Raw genomic sequence first — 19,823 nt, forward strand, 5'->3', positions numbered from 1 at the left:
GAGGCATTTGCCCCTTCCTAAGGGATTGTATATGGTCTATTTCTGAAGTATTTCTGAGGACATTTGATTCTTTAGACTCTGACAATTGAAGTTTCTTAGCAAAATTACTATATTCTGGACAACTTTAAAGATATTATGAAATATAGCTGGAAAGAAAAATAATACCAACAATCCGTTTTTTAAAAAAAACCAAATATCTTGGAAAAATTAAGATTGCCATCCTATCTTCAAATATAAAATATTTTATGACTAACTGGTAAAATTTTATTTTAAAATTTAAAATAAAAGAATCATAGAATTATGAGCTCCTGGAATTATAATACATTATCACAAGATACCATGCCACTTAATCCTCACTAGACTACCAATAATATTCAATTTTTAAAAAACAAATCTTCCTTATGATTATCAATGTCAATGATTAATTTCCCAGTGTTAAAAATCTCTTTTCTAGAGTTAATATAAATGCTTCACACTGAAGACTCTCTTATTCTAGTCTCAGTAACAATATCTATAGCTGGTATCTATCATTTGTTAAATTCTCTTTTCTTGAAAATCACTATTGTACCTCCTCTTGCTTTGGCTAAAGTATAATTTCTAAATAGGTCTTAATTATTTAATAACTTTTTGTTTTCTCAAAAGTTATTGAGAAATTCCTAAATTCCTTCTATTGGAACCCAAAATGGGTCTGTGAAAGGGATCTGATGAACCATGAGTTAATTGGAAAGATCAATCCAAGGTCCTTCATGCCCTTGAGCACTCAGACCAAAGGCAATTTATTGCTCTTTTTTATTATCATTTTTTAATTAAGGAAAATCCTCAGTAGGAAAGCATTTCTACATACTAACTATTCCTTTCAGCATTGTGATTGTGCTTACTTTTTAAAAACTACCTGTTTATTTTGCAACCACTCTGCTAGTTATCTTTAATCTTTGCTCACCATGTTTGCAATAATTAGCTAGTATTTTTAATGCATTTCTGCAGTTTATTTTCCCTCCCCAAGTATGTCTTTAATTAGTTTTACTGAGGTTTGTTCTTTTTGGTTCTCACTAGTTCTTCAATTTTCAATTTCCTTTTGAATTCCTGATGTTATCTTTACAGGTACTGATTTTTATCAACACTACACATATTTATTCATTTTAAATGCCTGTAAATAAATAGAGATATGGCTCAGTTTGAACTATACTAAATGATGCCACAGTGTAAATACATGGTATTCTTTCTCACTACTTAGGGACTATCATCTAATTTTGTGCTGAAAATGAGAAGTTTATTTCCAAGTTTCTATATCTTCTTGGTAAAATTTTGCTAAAATTAATATTTTCACAAAATTAATTTCAAAACAAGCACTTCCCACTCTGTTAAGATAAAGAATCAAAATAAAACTAGTTTATAATAGACTTAATAATAAACTTTTTATTGGAAGAAATAAATGTTTGGTATACGACCCAGCGTTTCACTGGGTCCTAAATGCAGAGTAAGGGAGTAAGAATGCAACAGGCAGAAGTACCCTATCATCACATGCAGACAGTACTCGCTGCTGAACGCCCAGTCCCACCAAACAAAACTGACGAGGCAATATATAAAGGAAGGTGTTCCCAGGTACTTTTTTAAAAGGGCATTATTTTCCCTCAGGCACAATTTTTATTAAAAGTCAACTTAGCAGCTATGCCACTTCTCAGGTCCAAACATATGATATGCTTAAAAAAGAAAAAAAAAAAAGGAAAAGAAAAAGTGAGGGTGGGGGTAAGCTTTCTTTAATTGAACACTAATAAAATCCACACTATCTCACTAATAACTGGTACTAGGCAGATACAACACCAAGACAATGACGAAAATGTTTAGGAAGAGCAAGGCAATGCAGGTAGGAAAGGGCAGGAGGTTAGGCTGTTATGATTAGGACTTTAGGAAGATTTGTTTTGTTTCTGTTTCTGTACTGTAAACTGAATCCCTATTTTCATGAAGATTTCAACTATTTATTCCAAGTTGCATAATAAATGACACTGTTGAAAATAGCACTCATTTAAGGAACACAAAAAAACCTCTTGGTTGCTTTGGTAACAGGGACCTCTACTTAATAGGCCTAGGACTGACAAAAGCTCCTGCAATGTGCTTTAGGACTTACGGGTTGGTTGTCAGCAGACCACTCCGTTACTGTGCCACCCACTTCCCAGCTGAGTGGCTCCTAGATCTCCATTGTTAGTGCCCTGCACTGTTAATTGTCCTTGGTGTTAACAGCAAGGATCGTTTTGTTTGTTTTGTTTTGAAGAGAAGTTACATATATCCTTATATGAAAAGGTCAAACCCTTATGGTTTTAAATAAGTTAAGGCTACCTGACAAAAACAAGGAATCAGGGCTAGGAGCAATTGTGTGGGCAGCACTTGATAGTTAAGGAGCCCAAGAGTGTTTAGACCTTTCAGCTCAATTAGCTGTTTTCCTTGTTTGTCAGATTATGTGCAAAATAAATTTTGCTATGAAAATCCACTGCCTTAAATCAAGTCATAAAAGTTACCCAGCAGAATCTGTAAATTAACTAGGAACATGTATTATCTCAATATAATGTGATTGTAGGCACCTGAGTGTTTGTCAAAAGTAGACAGTGAGCTAAGGTTTATTATCTATTGTTTTTTGGCAAGGAAGATTCATTATGAAAAAACCTAACAACAACAAAACATACAATTTTGACCAAAATTTGAACACTTTCTGGGTAAATTAATTATCCAAAGGCTACCTTACATTTATCTATAGGTATATATTTTCCTATTTGTACTTGATACCTTTTAGCAGGAAAGACTCATGGTAGGACCCTGAATTTGGGAGAAGTAAAAAAAAAAAAAATTCTGGTCATTAAATAAACACACCATTTTTTCCCTTCAAGTTATTTAGCCTTCTTTAACATAATCACACACACACACACACATATAAAGGAGCAGCACCAGTACATCTACTCAACTGCAATTTAAAAAAATTAAAGATACCATCAAAACTTGAATATATCAATGGATCATAACTTAGTCTCCTTTTTTGATTTACTTAATAATGTCCAGTGAAGAACTCTAGTTAAAAAAACAAAAACAAAAACAAAACCCAGCAGTTAATGAGCTGATTAGAAAATAAGAGCATAAACATATTAGTGTAGCAGCAAAATACAGTTATTGTTAACATTCTGATGCACCTCATTAATCATTTTGTGCAAGAAAAATGACCGCAGTCTGGCCAATTCCAGATTTCAAAGTAAATTAAAACTCATACTTCATTGAGCAAATTATGCTTATCTGAAAATCTGAAAATAAATGAATTAAATTCACCTCTCACAGAAATTATTTTTATAGACATAAATCATCATGTAACAAATAAAGTACAAAATAAATATCAATGGCAAAAAATATTGGAATCAATTTCTATAGCTGAATTTGGAGTGCGAGGAAAGATGATTTTACAATATATGTATTTTACATTGTCTTAGGTCTCTCTTATGCTATCGAGGTAAAGCCAGCCATCTGAGATAAATGTTTCTTGTTTGTTTTTTAATTTAACTGAACTGTAGCCATTTGATTGCAGAAGTTTATCTGTGACTTAGAGAAACCATAGAAGGTTTTATCACACCAGGGTCTGTGCTTTGTGTTATTCTTCTCAACTTTCTCTCATCTTCCAAAATGACAGACATTAACCCAAGTGTATATCAACAACCCAGAAGAAAACACCTGCTGGATCTTGGGCAGTATCCTGCGTGTGGCTACAAAACTTTCACCCCAGGTGTTTGTCCATAGGAAATGAAGACTAGGGGTGAGGAGGCTTGGAGAGACAGCGGAGAGGGGTGCACTGGGGGCTGGAATGCGGCTGCTCGTCAGGGAGAGCTGTGTCAGGACTGGAAAGGAGAAACAGGCGTGTCAGCAGGAAACGCATTTTCAAAGGGCCAGGCATAGTCGTTAGGGTTAAGTAAACTATTTTCACATACATTTTTAAAAGGTGAACAGAAATTTTGCACAGAAAATGGTTTAAATCTAAAACATGCCAACACAACTATGGCTTTTCAAAACAAGGCAGAAATAAGAAAAATGAAATGTGGTAGGGAAATGATACATGAACTCTTCCCCTGATGTCACTCTTTTCCATTTTTGCACACAATCTCATTGTCCTAGCTCTCTGGGTTAGCTCTGAGATTTCACTAGATCAGTTCTTTTCAAACTTTAATGTGCACACAAGTCACCTGGGACTTGGTAAAAAGCAGATTCTGATTCAGTAAGTATGGGGTGGGACCTGGGATTCTGCATTTCCAAAGAGCTCCCAGCAGTGCTGATGGGTGGACCAAGGCTTTGGAGTTTAGAGGATTCTACAGTTCTCTGGTGGATCCAGATTCAACAGGATGAATAATTTGCCTATGGAAGCCTCATTTGCTCTAAGGATACCTGCTTTAGCTTGGTGGTGTGAAAACGACTGAAGAGTTTTATAACACTTCCCATTTGTTAAGTATACTTATACACAAGGTAGCTTTCCAAACGACCACCACTGACAACCACCAGTTTAAATGAACAGTTGTGCAGGCCCATCAATGTCTAGACGAATAATCTTTAAGCATAAGGAAGCAAAATCACTGAGTTTTCTAGGGTAAAACTATAAAACACATTTGGGTTCAGATCTTTTAAATGTGACTACCAGTGGGGAAATCACAATATGGGTTTTTTTTGTTTGTTTTTTAATTAGAAAAGATCGGTATTTTTCAAATCTCTGCTATTTTCCCTTATCTTATGAAATTCAGTACCATCCATACAATTCATTTCTGCCGGGAGTGATGTTTAGGAGAACTAGTCAAGGTTTATTATTATTATTAATTGATTTAAACAGTTTGTTTTTGTTTTTTCAGTTCATTCCAGAGAAGGAATGGGTCAACCCCGGCAAGTGGAGGAGACTGATTTAAACAGTTTGTTAAAGCTAGTATTATCACTGAAGCCATTAAAACTTAGTATTAAACAAATAATTTTTATCTTTGGTACTGAAATTTTCCTTCATGTATATCCCTTGAAATTTAATATCAAATCATAATTATGTAAAATATCTGGTTTGCTTGAGGTTACTCTCACTTCTCAAATTCTTTGACCTCCTGTAAATTTAGTTTAAAAGAAGATTTGCTGTTCTGTACTGGTTAAGACAACCATGGATAAAAATTATGTTTCCTACCTATTTTTAAAATGTGGTAGAACTGGAGCTACCATGGAAGAACTGGAGCTTCAAAAAAAGAACTAAGAAAATAGTGCCTGGTTTTGTCAATTAAAAAAATAAATTAAAAATAGAAAAAAGAAAATAATGCATAGCAAGATTTATCCTTGACCTTGCAAACAGAGTCAGATTGTCTGGAAAACCACGGGTTATAGCTTAATCAGACAGACTTTCTTCATGGACCTACCACAGTTTCTTTCTATAAATCTGCATGATTTAGGACTGATTTCTTTTTAGGAAACAAAATACGTTATGCAACATAAGCTACAGTGAGTAATGTGTGGTCACATTATACAGAGGGGTATGTTTTTGAAGACCTTGTGTAATCCAATACTCTTCTCGATGAAGGAAGGCAAGTCCTTCTGCTTAACCTGCTGAAGTGTATAGCAACAGCTTAAACAAAGATTAGAGCTCAGTTGGCCAACACCCTGACATTTCATTTGTGATGATCTAAAATTTTTTCATTATTTCAAATTTCTTACATAAAGTGAGAGTTACAAATATTTTATATTATAGCATTACTATTTTAAATTTGCATAAAACGCAATCACACTGTATATATATATTAACCCATAAGAAACATATTCTTGGCTTACGGATTAAAAAATTATTTCTTGAATATAAATATTTGATAAATTCTAATCATTTAAGGTATAGAATAAATTCAACTTCAGTTCTGACTATCAAATATCTTCAGGAGCCCCCTTGTTACTCAATATTTACCATTGACAAATCTACTTTTCATAAGCAGATCATGTTGTAAACAGTAAGCTTAGGAAACTATTAATAAGATAAAAAATTGGATGCATCTTCAGAAAGTTTCTTCTTTTTTTCCCCAAGTAAGCAGCTATTCAATAGAAGGGGAGAAGTGCTAAATACAAACATTTCTATATATTATATTTAAATATTATATTCAAAGCTGCATACCGTGGGCATTCCTTTCTCATTATAATATCTATTATCTATAAACAATTTTGATAATTGAGTTCTACAATGGAATCAATCTATAAAAAGTATACGTGGAAAAGTTTTACATTTTTAAATGTGAGCAAATGCTCTTTTAATAAAAAAAATTATACACCTTAAAAGTTATTTGAATGTATGTATAAACTGGGGGAAGTACAAAACAATTTTTCAAAATCAGAAACAGAGAACACCTGATCTGAAATCACTCAACATTCTTAGCAAATTTTGTCATGTTTCTCATTAGATAAACACTTCCTTTCAATTCAGGGGAAGAGTCCAGACTTACATACTCTTCCTTTGTTCCTCTCCATGTAACTGACACGGGGAAGCCTCTCTGCTGTCAGCTCTGTACAGTGGCAGGCAGGAGTCACTGGGCTCGGTTGTGTTCAGGATGTGTGACCCTGGACATGTAATTTTTCCTTCCCAAACATAGATTTCCTCATTTAAAAATGGACATTATAACTGTGCTTACTTTACAGGAAGTTGTAACGATTAATATGTGTGCATAGTAAGAATTCAAATGTTGGCTATGTGTTAACTCTTCTGCCAGGAAGGAGTAAGGAGGGCAGTGAAGGCATTAGCTTCAAGCCATGTGGCAGCAGGCATGGGTGGGAAGGAAGCCAGGCATCATCCCTGCAACTCTGAAAAGGAGTCTTTTCAAGTCTATATGCATTTAATCATTTCTTTGTGTCGACCACAATAAGGAACAGCAGAAGCGGGCTCTGGGCCATGCTGTATTCATGTGGGTAGAAACTGGAAACATTGGTAATTTATTAAATTGCTTTTTCTTTACAGTAAATCATCCCTATAGGGGTAGCAAGCAACCTAAATTCAGTAATCTCAGAACAGATGAAACTAGGCTACGTAATTGTTTAGTCAAAGTGGTTCTCAAAAAAAAAAAAAAAAAATCAGGGTGAAAGGTGAAATAAAATTAAACTTAAAAAAATTTTCTCCCAGCCTTTCCATTTTCCTACTTAAAACACTTAAAACAGTAGCCTTCTGCAGCAGGAGGATTGCTTGAGCCCAGGGTTCAAGTCCAGCCAGAGCAACATAGTGATACCCGCCCACCCCCCAAACAAAGCAAAACAAAACAGTAGCCTTCTCCACTCTTTACCAAAACAAGTTAGAAGGGGTTATGAAAGAGACTGCAGATCTTTGTCTTGAGGAACGGTAAGGTACTAAGAACAGTTAGTACTGATAACATATTGAGCAGACTCTACAAGCCAGGCCTGTGCTTCATTGAAAATGAATCTTAGCAACAGCGACTTTCCCAGATTACACACCTAGCGGGTGTTAGAGTTGGGATTCAAACCCAAGCACTGTGACTCCGGAGCTCTTTCACTCATCCATGTAATCAGTATTTATTGCACATCCGTCACATGCCGGCACTGTCCCAGGCCCCAGGTGAGGGTGGGGGGTGCTTTGTGGAGAACGGACTGTAGGTTAAGAGCCTACGTTTTTAACCACTGCACGTGTAGCATCCCACTGAGATGGGCTGAACATGCACAGTTATATTCAGTTACTCATGTAATTGAAATTACTCTGTTATTTGTGTTATATGTTATAATAATTTCTACTTGGAATTACTGCTGTTATAAAATGGCATTAGTATGTTAGCAAAGAATTCTGAAAGAAAAGCCCTGTTGCTGAAGATGGTGGGAACAGTCTACTGAGACATCGATCGGAAGACCCTGGCCGGCAACCTCTGTAATAATGTCCCTTTTCCTGCTAACTCAATGTTCCGCTTCTACAGGTGGCTGCACAACCGGCTCTGAGACCTCACCACACTTGAGCTTCGGCTGCCCCTGTGTTTCTGCACTTGCTGCTCCCCAGCTCTTGGGGCTCCAATCCATGACCATGTGCAGCCTGCTACGGACACCTACTCCTCAGACACACTGGGAATATGTCTGGGCCTGCCCCTGTTCAAAAGAAGCCTTCCTCTGGTAGAAGAACAGCAGTGCCATCAAAATAAGGAGAGAACAATGAGGAGACAATGAAAGCCACAACCAACCTACTAAAGCTTGGCACCGAGGCCAAGCAGCTGGAGACAAAGTATGCTATGACCAGGATGAGGTCCTGACGGGCCACTGTGAGGCTGTGTGAAGTTCACCCAGGATGAGTAGGAATCATCAGCAAACTCTCCGGGTCAGTGTGCAGGCAGTGTGCAAATCTGCCTTGAAAATTCTTCAGCTAATCTCACATAAAGGGCACTACCACTGCAAACATTCTCTTCTGAATGCCACCTACTCGGTTTGTTTCCACCTTTCCAATTCAGTTTTAATGAGGGTATGAGTGGACAGAAAATAGAAACACTTTATTATAAAGTTGTCTTGGAACAGATATTATTATAGATATATTTTATATCTAATTCTTTATATTCTTCCTGTTTGCTTGAGAAATATATTTTAAGGACAAAAGAAAAGGAAGAGTAGGACAGACATCCTAACAATTCCAGGTTTTATATTTTGGAATGTAAGGAAACACTGGATTAATCCAAATATTTAGTCGCACAAAGGAGCTGAAGGCAGACATCAATTCACCAGCTTGTGGCCGGTAAGAGAAACTCCAGCTCTCCTATATTTCCACCGGGAACACACGGACTGCAGGTATCCAATGTATGTTTATGTGGCCCATATTGAAATAAAACATAGCAACATATAATGATGTCTAGCAGATATGGAGTTGGATGGGGGACCAGGGGTCTACGGATCTGACATGCAGCTGGGTGGGAAGAGAAGAGACGTCTGAATTTACCTGACAGTTGGGCAGTCTTGCCTCCCGGCTAGTTGTGAGCACTGTGGCGGTACGGAGGCAGCAGGCTGCTGACAATCTACAAGAAACTGATAAATTAGACATGTATACAAAGAGATGACAGAGCAAGATGTTAGTAACAGTAGCTAAAGCAGCTGCCTGAGAGATTTAGTGAGGAATGTGCATTCACACAAACATCTGGATTAAGCATTTTCTTTTTCTGATTGATGCCAATAGAAAAGACAGGCCTTTTTTCTTAATTAAATGCAGTATTAAACACTAGTGTTAAAAAATTAGTAGCGAGATTTCTCAAGTACATTAGGACATAGGTGGCCATTTGTATTTGGTGTTTTGATACATCTAAAAATACAGGGTCTATTAATATAATGAAAGATCTTCGAGTTCTGAATTTGAACATGATGGTGGTTACTTGCTTAGCACTTAGATCTGCTATTCCTAAATGGAATATATTTGGATAACTGACTTTATCATCAGGACACACAGGCATGTTGTCGGTCCCATAGGTACACTGAGAAAAGCGTGCAACATAATCTTTTCCATGATTAACAGAATGATATTAAACAAGGGAATCATCTTTACTGTTTTCTGAAAATTGATTTTACACATTGAAAAAAGGATTGTTAGCAGAAATCTCAGAATGTTTATTATGTAGTAAATTGTTAGTAACTTGGATTGATGGAGAAAGCTAACCTGAATTAATGGGAACTACACTTTGTTTTTACCATTTTAAAGTCACATAAGATAACTCGCACTAGATTAACAAAGTGCTAGCTAGTAAAAGTCCATAGTTTAGCTGATGGATTATGTTAATCATCTACTCCAAGAAAGATTGGTGTTCTAAAAAATCAAAAATCAGTCTGTTTGCTGGTACCAGGCTGACCATACTAGAATCATGCAAGAAGCTAGTTACAAATGCATACATCATATTTTTGCAAATAAGTTAAAGAGGCAAACTTAAAAATTGTTCTTAAATGTTTGAAGTATTTCCTCTTGCCAACTGCTTAGACTATGTATTTGCTTAGCAAATCCCTTTCCCTTTATGTTATATAACATTTAAGCCAAATTATCACAAATTCTGGATTTCCAGCCTTTATTAATGAGGTTCTACTGAAATTTACAATTAAAGGCTTATATCTAAGTATCGCCTTGTTCTAAAGTCATTACATTCTGTTATAACAAAACCTGCCTATAACTCCAGAATACCAAAATTCATGAAAATTGCTAATGCTTTTATATAAGACATCATGAGTACACTAAAACTATCTGTGATGAAAAGTAGAACACAATATAAGGTAGGCTTGATTTCAGTTAATTCAAGAATACATTGCCAGGTGTAGTGGCTCACGCCTGTAATCCTAGCACTCTGAGAGGCCAAGGTGGGAGGATTGCTTGAGGTCAGGAGAGACCAGCCTGAGCAAAAGGGAAACCCCCGTCTCTACTAAAAATAGAAAATATTAGCCGGGCATGGTGGTGCACACCTGTAGACCCAGCTACTTAGGAGGCTGAGGCAGGAGGATCACTTGAGCTCAGGTGTTCTAGGTTGCAGTAAGCGATGATGCCCTCTAGCTGGGGCGACAGAGTGAAACTCTGTCTCAAAAAAAGAAAGAAAGAAAGATGTAAACTTTAAGAAAAAAGAAAAGAAAAGATTATTGAAGGGACTCTTATTATGGTGGTCTTTCTTGCAAAGTGACTTATTAACTATTGTTTATTAATAATAACTAGGAGATCTGATTCTTGTCGAGTAGCTGGTGTTCAGATTATCATACTCAGTAACAGTCTTTCAAGCATAACAAATAATTGTTTCCTCAGATTTGGGAAATTCTGTTTTTTTCTTTAACTCTGTTTTCCCATTTTGCAGCTTGAATAGGTCCAGATTCCCTTTTGTAGAAACTCAGAGTCTTAAGGAATGCATTCCTTTGTCTTATTAAAAATCTTTGCTCTTTTTGTCTTTTCCAACAGCTTTCCTTCCTATCTGAGTAGTGGTTAACTTAGGAATGTCTTGGGATAATCGAGACAACTATTTTGATAAGGCTACCACACACGCAGTTTTTAAGTTAACCAGGTGTGTGCTGCCCTCCTACGGTGTGTTTGCATAAATGCAACAAATGTATACGTCTTACGTTGCCAGGGAGGTATAAGTGAAGCTCTTCTACAGCGGAGTATTGGCCTGTGAGAAATGGCAATGCTTAGAATGAGAGGAATTAGAGTATTAAAATGGCTTAAATATTTTTTCATATCTCATTTACATTAGAAGTAATTTTTTTGCCAATATAGTCACAGATTATTATTCATTCAAAATATATTTTGTGATAAAATTTAGAAAGCAGGTTATCGGGACCACAGTGCACTCCCTTAATGAACTGCTTAACAGATGGTATATATTTTTTACATTTGTAGCGAACATCACTTTTTCCTTCTTTAGAAGTAACATCACCTCTGGCTAATTATTACTACTTTGCATTTATTACTTAAAAGCACTTAGCTAAGTGTTATCCTTAAATTACAAAAAGCAAATTCCATAGGTAAAGTGATAGATGAAAAACTAACTAAAAAATAGCTATATTGCTCTGACTCAATTGTCTTCTAAATCCTTCTTGGGTGTACAGCCTTCCAATATGTTCACTTCTCCCCCAGCTGAGCAGCAGATGTGCCCTAGCATGTACTTTGTAGAGTGAAGGGGGTGGGGTGGGCGATGCTGGGGCTCTCGCTCTGTCTAGGATCTGCTCTGCTAGACTCACTCTTCAAGGAACTAGGCCACATTTCACTGTTTTTGATGACAATTATGTGGCTTAAGGACCAGGCATTGCAGAACCCCCGAAGCCACTGCTCTCATTTGGCCGCCAGGGTTCATCTCAACCATTCGACAATCAAGTTACTAAACTCCTATTAAGTGTCAGAAACTGTGTTAGGCAGTGGGGACAAAAGGTAAACAGAGAAAATGTGGTCCCTGCTCCACTGAGGAAGACAAGCATATTCAATAAGCAATTTCAATAAAGTGTCATGATGATGGTGATGGAAATGATGACAACGACAGCATCTAGTAATTATTTATTGCTTACCATGTGTCAGGCACTGTATAGGCACTTAATATACATGCTCTCCTTTAACCCTGTTTTATTAATCCCAAATTACGAATGAGGAGAGGGGGACTTAGGTTAAGTAACTTGACAAAGTCCATTAGAAGGTAGAGATGGGATTTGAATCCAGAATTACATGATCCAAGGGTTGAACTGAACTTGCAAACGCATCATTGTATTGCCTCCTATGACAAAGAAATTGTAGAGTATTATGGGATCTCATAGCAGAAGTTAGCTAAATTTAACTAAATTAAAGTAGACTACATCTAACTAACTAAACTTAAGTGGTCAGACAATGATTCCTTGAGATTGTGACATCTATGCTGACACCTAACAAAATGAATTAGTCAGATAAATTCTTTGCAACTGCAAACTGTTAATGGTCTCTACTAATAGTAATAAGATATTTTATCATAAAATTAAAGTGTTTACATGAATGATAAGAACTGAATTAGATAACACTGTAAGTTTAATTATAAGGCCACAGGCTCTAGGGAGTGGTGGCTCACGCCTGTAATCCCAGCATTTTGGGAGGCCAAGGTGGGAGGATTGCTTGAGCCAGGAGTTCAAGACCAGCCTGGGCACCATAGTGAGACCCTATCTTTATAAAAATTAAAAAAATTAGCCAGGCATGGTGATGAGCACTTGTAGTCCCAGCTACTCAGGAAGCTAAGGCAGGATGATTGCTTGAGCTCAAGAGTTCCAGCTTGGGTGACAGAGTGAGATCCTATCTCTTAAAAAACAAAAAAGGCCACAGGCTGAAGAAATGTCATACCATACTCAAAGACATTTTCTTTTTTTTTAAGAGATGGGATCTTGCTCTGTCACCCAGGCTGGAGGGCAGTAGCTATTCACAGGTGTAGTCATAGCACACTACAGCCTCAAACTCCTGGGCTCAAGTGATCCTCCCACCTCAGCCTCCTGAGTAGCTGGGACTACAGGTGCATACAGGTGCATGCCACTACATCTGGCTTGTTATCTGTCTTAAGTCTTAGCAATACTCTGGAGTTTTTATTTTCACTATTCCTACAATGAGGAAAATAAGTATTTTTGATATATAGGACGCTATCAAAATCTCACGGAGTTTTGATACTATTTTTTTTTTTAACATTTTTTATGATCTCTCGCACCAGACACAAACAGAGAGCCTGGCATCATGGCAGGTGCCCCACAACTTCCATATATTAAATTAATCAATGACTACCATGAATATTAACTTACCTGAGGTCACACAGTTGGAAAGTGGCAGAACAAGGGTTTAAATTCAAACTTTTCTGATGCTAAGGCCCATTTTCTATTTACTATTCTGCTTGCCTCTCAAATTGACATGAGCTACCTCCAGAAAATATCAGGGTCATAGAGTCAAAGAAACATAAGAACTTCACTATAGAGTTGAGATACTGATTTGAAGGCAACCAACTACCTCAAAAACACAAAGCAAGATGAAGGGACAGGGATGGGGATAATAGTCCAGTTTCTAAAAAGAGGTGGCTGAAAATAACACGTTTCATCAGCAGGGAGGGAAAGTCTTGCTGTGTGGCTTTCTCTTGGGCTTCTATTATTTATAAACTTTACAATGCAATTTAGAAAATCAAACAATTTTCTAAAAGTCCATGCCTTAGGGAGTGCAAGAGCCTACTGGTGGCTGTTTGGTATGGGCGGGGCCTCACGTAGAAGGGGGCAGGGAACATGTCTGTGTTTTGGCCCCACATCTGGCCTGGATGGCAGCAGAGGGTGGGCGTTGGTGAAGACCACGTGGGAGAGAGCTGATGTGTGGAGACCACACCCCGCCAGAGTGGGGCCGTCGCTCTTTGTGGCAAATTGTCCCCTATAGCATGGCTTGACCCCACCTGCTTGCTTTCCTGACTTGAGAACTAACACATCCCTACCTTTTCATGAGCTCATATTTTCCATACCATATCTCCTTCTCTCATTACCATAAACTCCGCCAGGTACTCCACACGCTCCCAAGAAAACTATCTCTGTCCTATGAGTTTTCCTCAGGCCAAACATCCAAGTTCTTCCTTACAAGACACTATGTCAACTTCCCTCACTCTTCTCCTTGCCCTTTAACCATGTTCCAGTTTGTGCACATCCTTCTAAAAATGAGGTGATCAGAAAGGAAGTCATGCGTGATAAGAAATGCCTGGTGAAGAACAGAGGGGCACTGTCTTGTCTCTTCTGAGATATCCCAACCCTATTAAAACAGCAGAAACCTCATGGCAGTTTTTTTAACAGCCACATCATGCTGCTATTTCATATTGAGTTTGCTTTGTTTATAGATGGTGCTATCCAGTCATGCTTCCTCCATCCAGTGCAATATAATGGTGTTTGAAATTCCAGTGCAATATTTTGTATACTTTTAACTTTATGTTTACCCCTAATACATTTCACCTTTGCCTACCTGAAGAATCTTTTGGATCCTATTCCGTCATCTAGCATATTAGCTACCTCTCCCAATCACTTCTCTCTCAAATCAGAAAATGTCATAATCATGACCTTATTATCTTATCATTATTATTATTATTATCATCATTATTATTATTAAGAGTTAGGGTCTCACTCTGCTTCCCAGACTGGAGTATAGGGGTGTGATCATAGCTCACTGCAGCCTTGATCTCCTGGACTCAAGTGATCTCCTGCCTCAGCCTCCCGAGTAGTTGGGACTACAGGCATGTGCCACTACATCCAGCTATTTAAAAATTTTTTTGTAGAGACAAGGTTTCACTGTGTTGCCCAAGCTGTTCTCAAACTCCTGGGCTCCAGCAATCCTCCCACCTTGGCCTCTCAAAAAGCTGGGATTGCAAGCTTGAGCCACTGAGCCCTGCCTTTGATATCTTTATCTAAGATTAGCAACTAATAACACGGCCAGGCTAAGTAGAGACCATATTTCATAAATATCTACGTATGAATTTGAACCCTTTGCACATGTCATTCAACCAGTTATGAATCTAAACAATTATACTAACCTCTAGCATTGATTTCTCTAATTGCCTCAAGAATATTAAAAAAAAAACCTGGTTAGTTGTTTGCCAAAGTTGTTACCACTTCCCATTTATGAGATAGAGAATGAGGGTAGTCTAGCTTATGTCATTCTTGATGAACTCACGCTGGCTTTTAGCAATCCCCATTTTATACTGAGCATTGGAAACTTATCCGTGTCCAGAAATTTGCCTATGAACAGCCTCAAATTTGTTGGTCTACAGTTTAGAGAAACTTCTTTCTTTTCTACTGTGTAAAAACTATTATTGCCACATCTCTTCTTCTGACACATGTAAGTATTCATCCTCTCACTTCCACATTCTCTTTCTCCCAGGGCACCTCTTCCTTGTCTTTCATAAGTCCATGATTTTTTAGTATCTCTCCTTCAACAAGAAAAGTAAAAAGAAAAGGGGTATGTGCTTGCTTCTTTTCCTTCCTTCTTTTAAAAATGACAACACATATTCTCAAAAATAGGAGAAATGGAAGTTCACAACACAAAGAGTACACATGCCTCTTGGTGAGATAGTTATCATCTTTGTTAACCTGAGGTACTGTTTTCAAAAAAAGGTTTAATAAATCTATTTGAAGGTCGGGCGCAGTGGCTCATGCCTATAATCCTAGCACTCAGGGAGGCCGAGGCGAGTGGATCATTTGAGCTCAGGAGTTCGAGACCAGCCTGAGCAAGAGCGAGACCCTGTCTCTACTAAATAAATAGAAAGAAATCAGCCGGACAACTAAAAATATATAGAAAAAATTAGCCGAGCATGGTGGCGCATGCCTGTAGTCCCAGCTACCCGGGGGGCTGAGGCAGGAAGATAGCTTGAGCTCAGGAGTTTGAGGTTGCTGTGAGCTGGGCTGACGCCACGGCACTCTAGCCTGGGTAACACAGTGAGACTCTGTCTCAAAAAAAAGAAAAGAAAAAAAAAAAGAAAATTTAATTATGAAAGCTACTAGATAAGGAGTTGACAGAGAGCTATAGATTGTCCTAAGATTAACACTGCATAGTTAATGATCAAAGCACAGAGGCAGCTTCTTTTATGTCCTTATGGGAGGGGAAAGGATATTCCTCCTTCTTCTTTCTGTAAACCTAGTCACGTGTTTCCAAGCTATTCACTAATTGGGATTTTGAGCAATGACAAAAATGGAAAAGCAGGCAACAGGAATGTAGAATGAAGAGGAAAGGATGAGAAATAATGATAATATGTAATATTTATAGAGTGCTATATATATATATATGCAGATACTCTGCATGCAAAGGCTCATTCATTTTATAAGAACTCAATGAGATAGATTGTATTTTCATTTAGAAATGAGACATTGAGGCATAGAGAGGTTACAGAGTTTATGCATAGTCACTTTCTGTGTGACTGTTACAGTGCACAAAAGCTTTTTAGGGCCCGGAAAGAAAACTCAATTGAGGTTGGTTGTCATAGTCCCTATCTCACAGATTAAAACACTGAGGATCAGAATGGTCAAGTGATTTTTCTTAGGGTCCACGGACAGAGGGGCAGGCTGTGACCCTCAGCCTTGGTTTCTGACTGCCTGCCCCATGCCCTTTCAGTGGAATGTGGAACGCCCCATGGCGCCTGTTACAAACTGAACTGTGTTCCCCCCAAATTCATATGTTGAAGCCCTAACTCCTAGTCCCTCAGAATATGGTTGTATTTGGAAACAGGGCCTTTAAATAGATGATTAAATTAAAATAACACCATCAGGGGTTGGCTCTAATCCAATCTGACCGGTGTGCTCATAAAGAAGAGGAAATGAAGACCTGCAGAGACACCAGGGATGCGGTGCACAGAAAAAGACCATGGAAGGAAGTAGCAAGAAGGTGGGCATCTGTACGCCAGGAGAGAGACCTCAGGGGAAACCAGACCTGCCAACACCCTGATCTTGGACTTTGAGCCTCTAGAACTATGAGAAAATAAATTTCTGCTGTTTAAGGCACCAGGTCTGTGGCAATTTGTGATGGCAGCCCTACCAGACTAAAATGGCCTTTGATACTTGCTCCACAGTGGAAGCAGTTAGTACTCTCCCTTACTCTGCCAAGAGTTCTTCTTCAGTTTCTAAATAAACTAAGATTAGCCAACATTCTCTTAAATTATTCCAAACTCTAAGCAGTCCAAGGGTTGAAGTTTAAAAAAAGATGTTTTAATTTAAGGACACTCAAAGGAAAAAGATACATACAAAAGGCCAGAAGCACAAACTCTGAATGAGAATCTGCACTTGAATTTTAGCAGACTTCCCTCCTAGCAAAAGCATTGTAGAGAGAAGTGAAAACGGCCAAATCGGTGGTATTGGGGAAAACTAAACTGATGACAGAATGTGAAAACTGAATAATTATGTTAGTAGAGAATATAAATTTCTATTTACTGTGCACTGAGGTGGAGATAGAAAACCTGCATAGTTATAAAAATCTCCCATATTCAGAAATTCTTATCATAGCACGAAGGTGCTCTCTGTAATGAGTCACTAACACACTTACAGATACACTCAAGTCTTAGGTGAGGGTTTCTCACAAAGATCCACAGGAATGGATAATACATCAGAGTAATTTCCTTCCATTCATCAATGATGCTTTTGCAGTAATTTCCTGTGGTGCCTGAGCTTTCCTTTTAATTCTCTATTCTCTCTCCGCTGTGCTCCTCAGCTCACAGCCATCTCAGCACAGGATTTAGAGTCCGTCAGAGAGACCTTCGCATTCAGATCCCAGCTGGGACAACTAACAGCCGAGAGAAACTAAAGGAGCAATTTAACTGTTCTGAGCCTTGGTGTTTTTCTCCGCTAAGTGGAGACATTAAATACCAATCTTGCAGGGTTTATGAGAGAATGTCTGTGAAAGCACGCAGTCCAGAGTCCTTCAGCTAGACATACGGGACGAAGGGAAGTTGATATGACCTTGAAGTTTTGAGGTTTTCGACTTCAAGAAACAAAGTAAATGCTATTAACAGCAATGAAATAAGAAAAGCCAAAATGGATCATATGACAAATTCATTTCAACAAGCCTTTGCTGCTATCATTATATTCATCTGAAATGCTCCCTTCCTCTCTCAGACTATTCAGAGCCAAGTTTCAGGCTCATTCCTGACAACCCCAGAAGGAAGCTTCCTCTAAGCTCCTTAACCACTCATCTCGTCTCCTTCAGCGTTTCTTGTACAACTTTGACCACCACTTCCTTGCAGTGTTATCTGATCTCCCCAACCACACTACGCAGTTCTTCAGAGCAGGCAGGACATTGCCTTATAATTCTTTGTTTCCCCATAGTAGTTTGCTTAGGGAATTTACATGAGGTGCAAAATACCTGCTATAGCACTGATTCTACCACCCTTAAAGTATCCTTGGATTTGTTTCTTTATTAGTGCTTTACTAATGCCATTTTTGATCAATTCACTTGAAGAGAGTTTACAATTTAAACATTCCTGTCATCATCATCATAATTTTCTAACAACACAGATAAGACATACTATTTAATAAAGATTTTAAAGTTAATTTAGTGATATAAGATGAACAATTTTTCTTTTTTTTTTTTTTTTTTTTTTTTTTTGAGACAGAGTCTCGCTTTTGTTGCCCAGGCTAGAGTGAGTGCCGTGGCGTCAGCCTGGCTCACAGCAACCTCAAACTCCTGGGCTCAAGCGATCCTCCTGCCTCAGCCTCCTGAGTAGCTGGGACTACAGGCATGCGCCACCATGCCCGGCTAATTTTTTCTATATATTTTTAGTTGTCTGATTAATTTCTTTCTATTTTTAGTAGAGACGGGGTCTCGCTCTTGCTCAGGCTGGTTTCGAACTCCTGAGCTCAAACAATCCGCCCGCCTCGGCCTCCCAGAGTGCTAGGATTACAGGCGTGAGCCACCGCGCAACAATTATTCTTTGATAATTATATATCAAATTACAATTATATGTGTGAATCTTAAAAACAAGTTTTAAAGTGCCATTATTTAAGATGTGTCAAATAACATTAATACCAAATTATTCCTCACTAAATCTACACAATGAGTAATAGTGTTAGTGAATTAACAAAAATGTTAATGGAAAGAAACATCAAAATACATTTTCCTGTAGTAACAACTTGAAAATTTAAGTAGTCCTATGAATTCTTAAACACATAAACTGAAAAAAACAGACATAGTGAGAAGAGAATTTAGGAAAAAATAATAATTTGAGATAGAAATATTACATAAAGAAAAATAATAAGAGCATAAGATAGAAGCATTTACATAAATATTAACAATAGTTAGGAAAAGTTGACATATTTTCAAAAATCTAATGATGAATTTAACAGTACATTGACACTAGTAAATGCAGATAGCTATGAACAACTTTTAGCATTTTATAATCAAACACAGGATTGGCTATCTTATCCCTTTTTGCCAAAAATATCATATGCCCTATTAATACACTGTTTTCTCTGAAAGTACCCACAGGTAAGACAATAGCTGAATTGTTGACTTCTCAGGAGTGTAATCTGCTAATTTATATCACCGGACACCTCAGACTTATATTTATATCAGTGTTTTAACACGGCAAACTCCATTATATGTTTATGTCCTTGATAGCCAGAAACAATCATTATTCGTTAAAGATTTCCAAAGAACAAAAAGACAGAAAACATGTTAAAAATTTTCAATATAGACAATGCAAAAATAAGACCTGGTGACAAATCTTTAAAAGCACCTGGTTCTGCCTTCACATAAATGACAATCGCATATAGTTTATCACACTTTGGTGACAAGCATTAAAATTGTCTTCAACAATGTAGAATCAGAGCATGACTTCATAAGAGGTAGAGAGGGAGCATTTTTAGACTTT

At 37.6% G+C, this 19,823-nt stretch overlaps 1 protein-coding gene across 2 annotated transcripts in view; it reads right to left on the minus strand.

The window, feature by feature from the left end:
- Positions 1-3,530: 3,530 nt before the first annotated feature.
- Positions 3,531-19,823, minus strand: part of BICD1 (bicaudal D homolog 1 (Drosophila)) — a 212,679-nt gene continuing 196,386 nt past the window's right edge. For both annotated transcript variants that reach the window (XM_012640988.1, XM_012640986.1), the window contains 2 exons: positions 8,939-9,014; positions 3,531-3,869 (listed from right to left, as the gene is read on the minus strand). In XM_012640988.1, the coding sequence (XP_012496442.1) occupies positions 8,967-9,014 (48 nt within the window). In that variant the 3' untranslated portion in view covers positions 3,531-3,869; positions 8,939-8,966. The remainder of the gene's footprint in view (positions 3,870-8,938; positions 9,015-19,823) is intronic.

This window comes from Propithecus coquereli, unplaced genomic scaffold (genome assembly GCF_000956105.1).
Source record: "Propithecus coquereli isolate 6110/MARCELLA unplaced genomic scaffold, Pcoq_1.0 Scaffold16, whole genome shotgun sequence".
In the NCBI taxonomy this organism is placed as follows: Eukaryota; Metazoa; Chordata; class Mammalia; order Primates; family Indriidae; genus Propithecus; species Propithecus coquereli.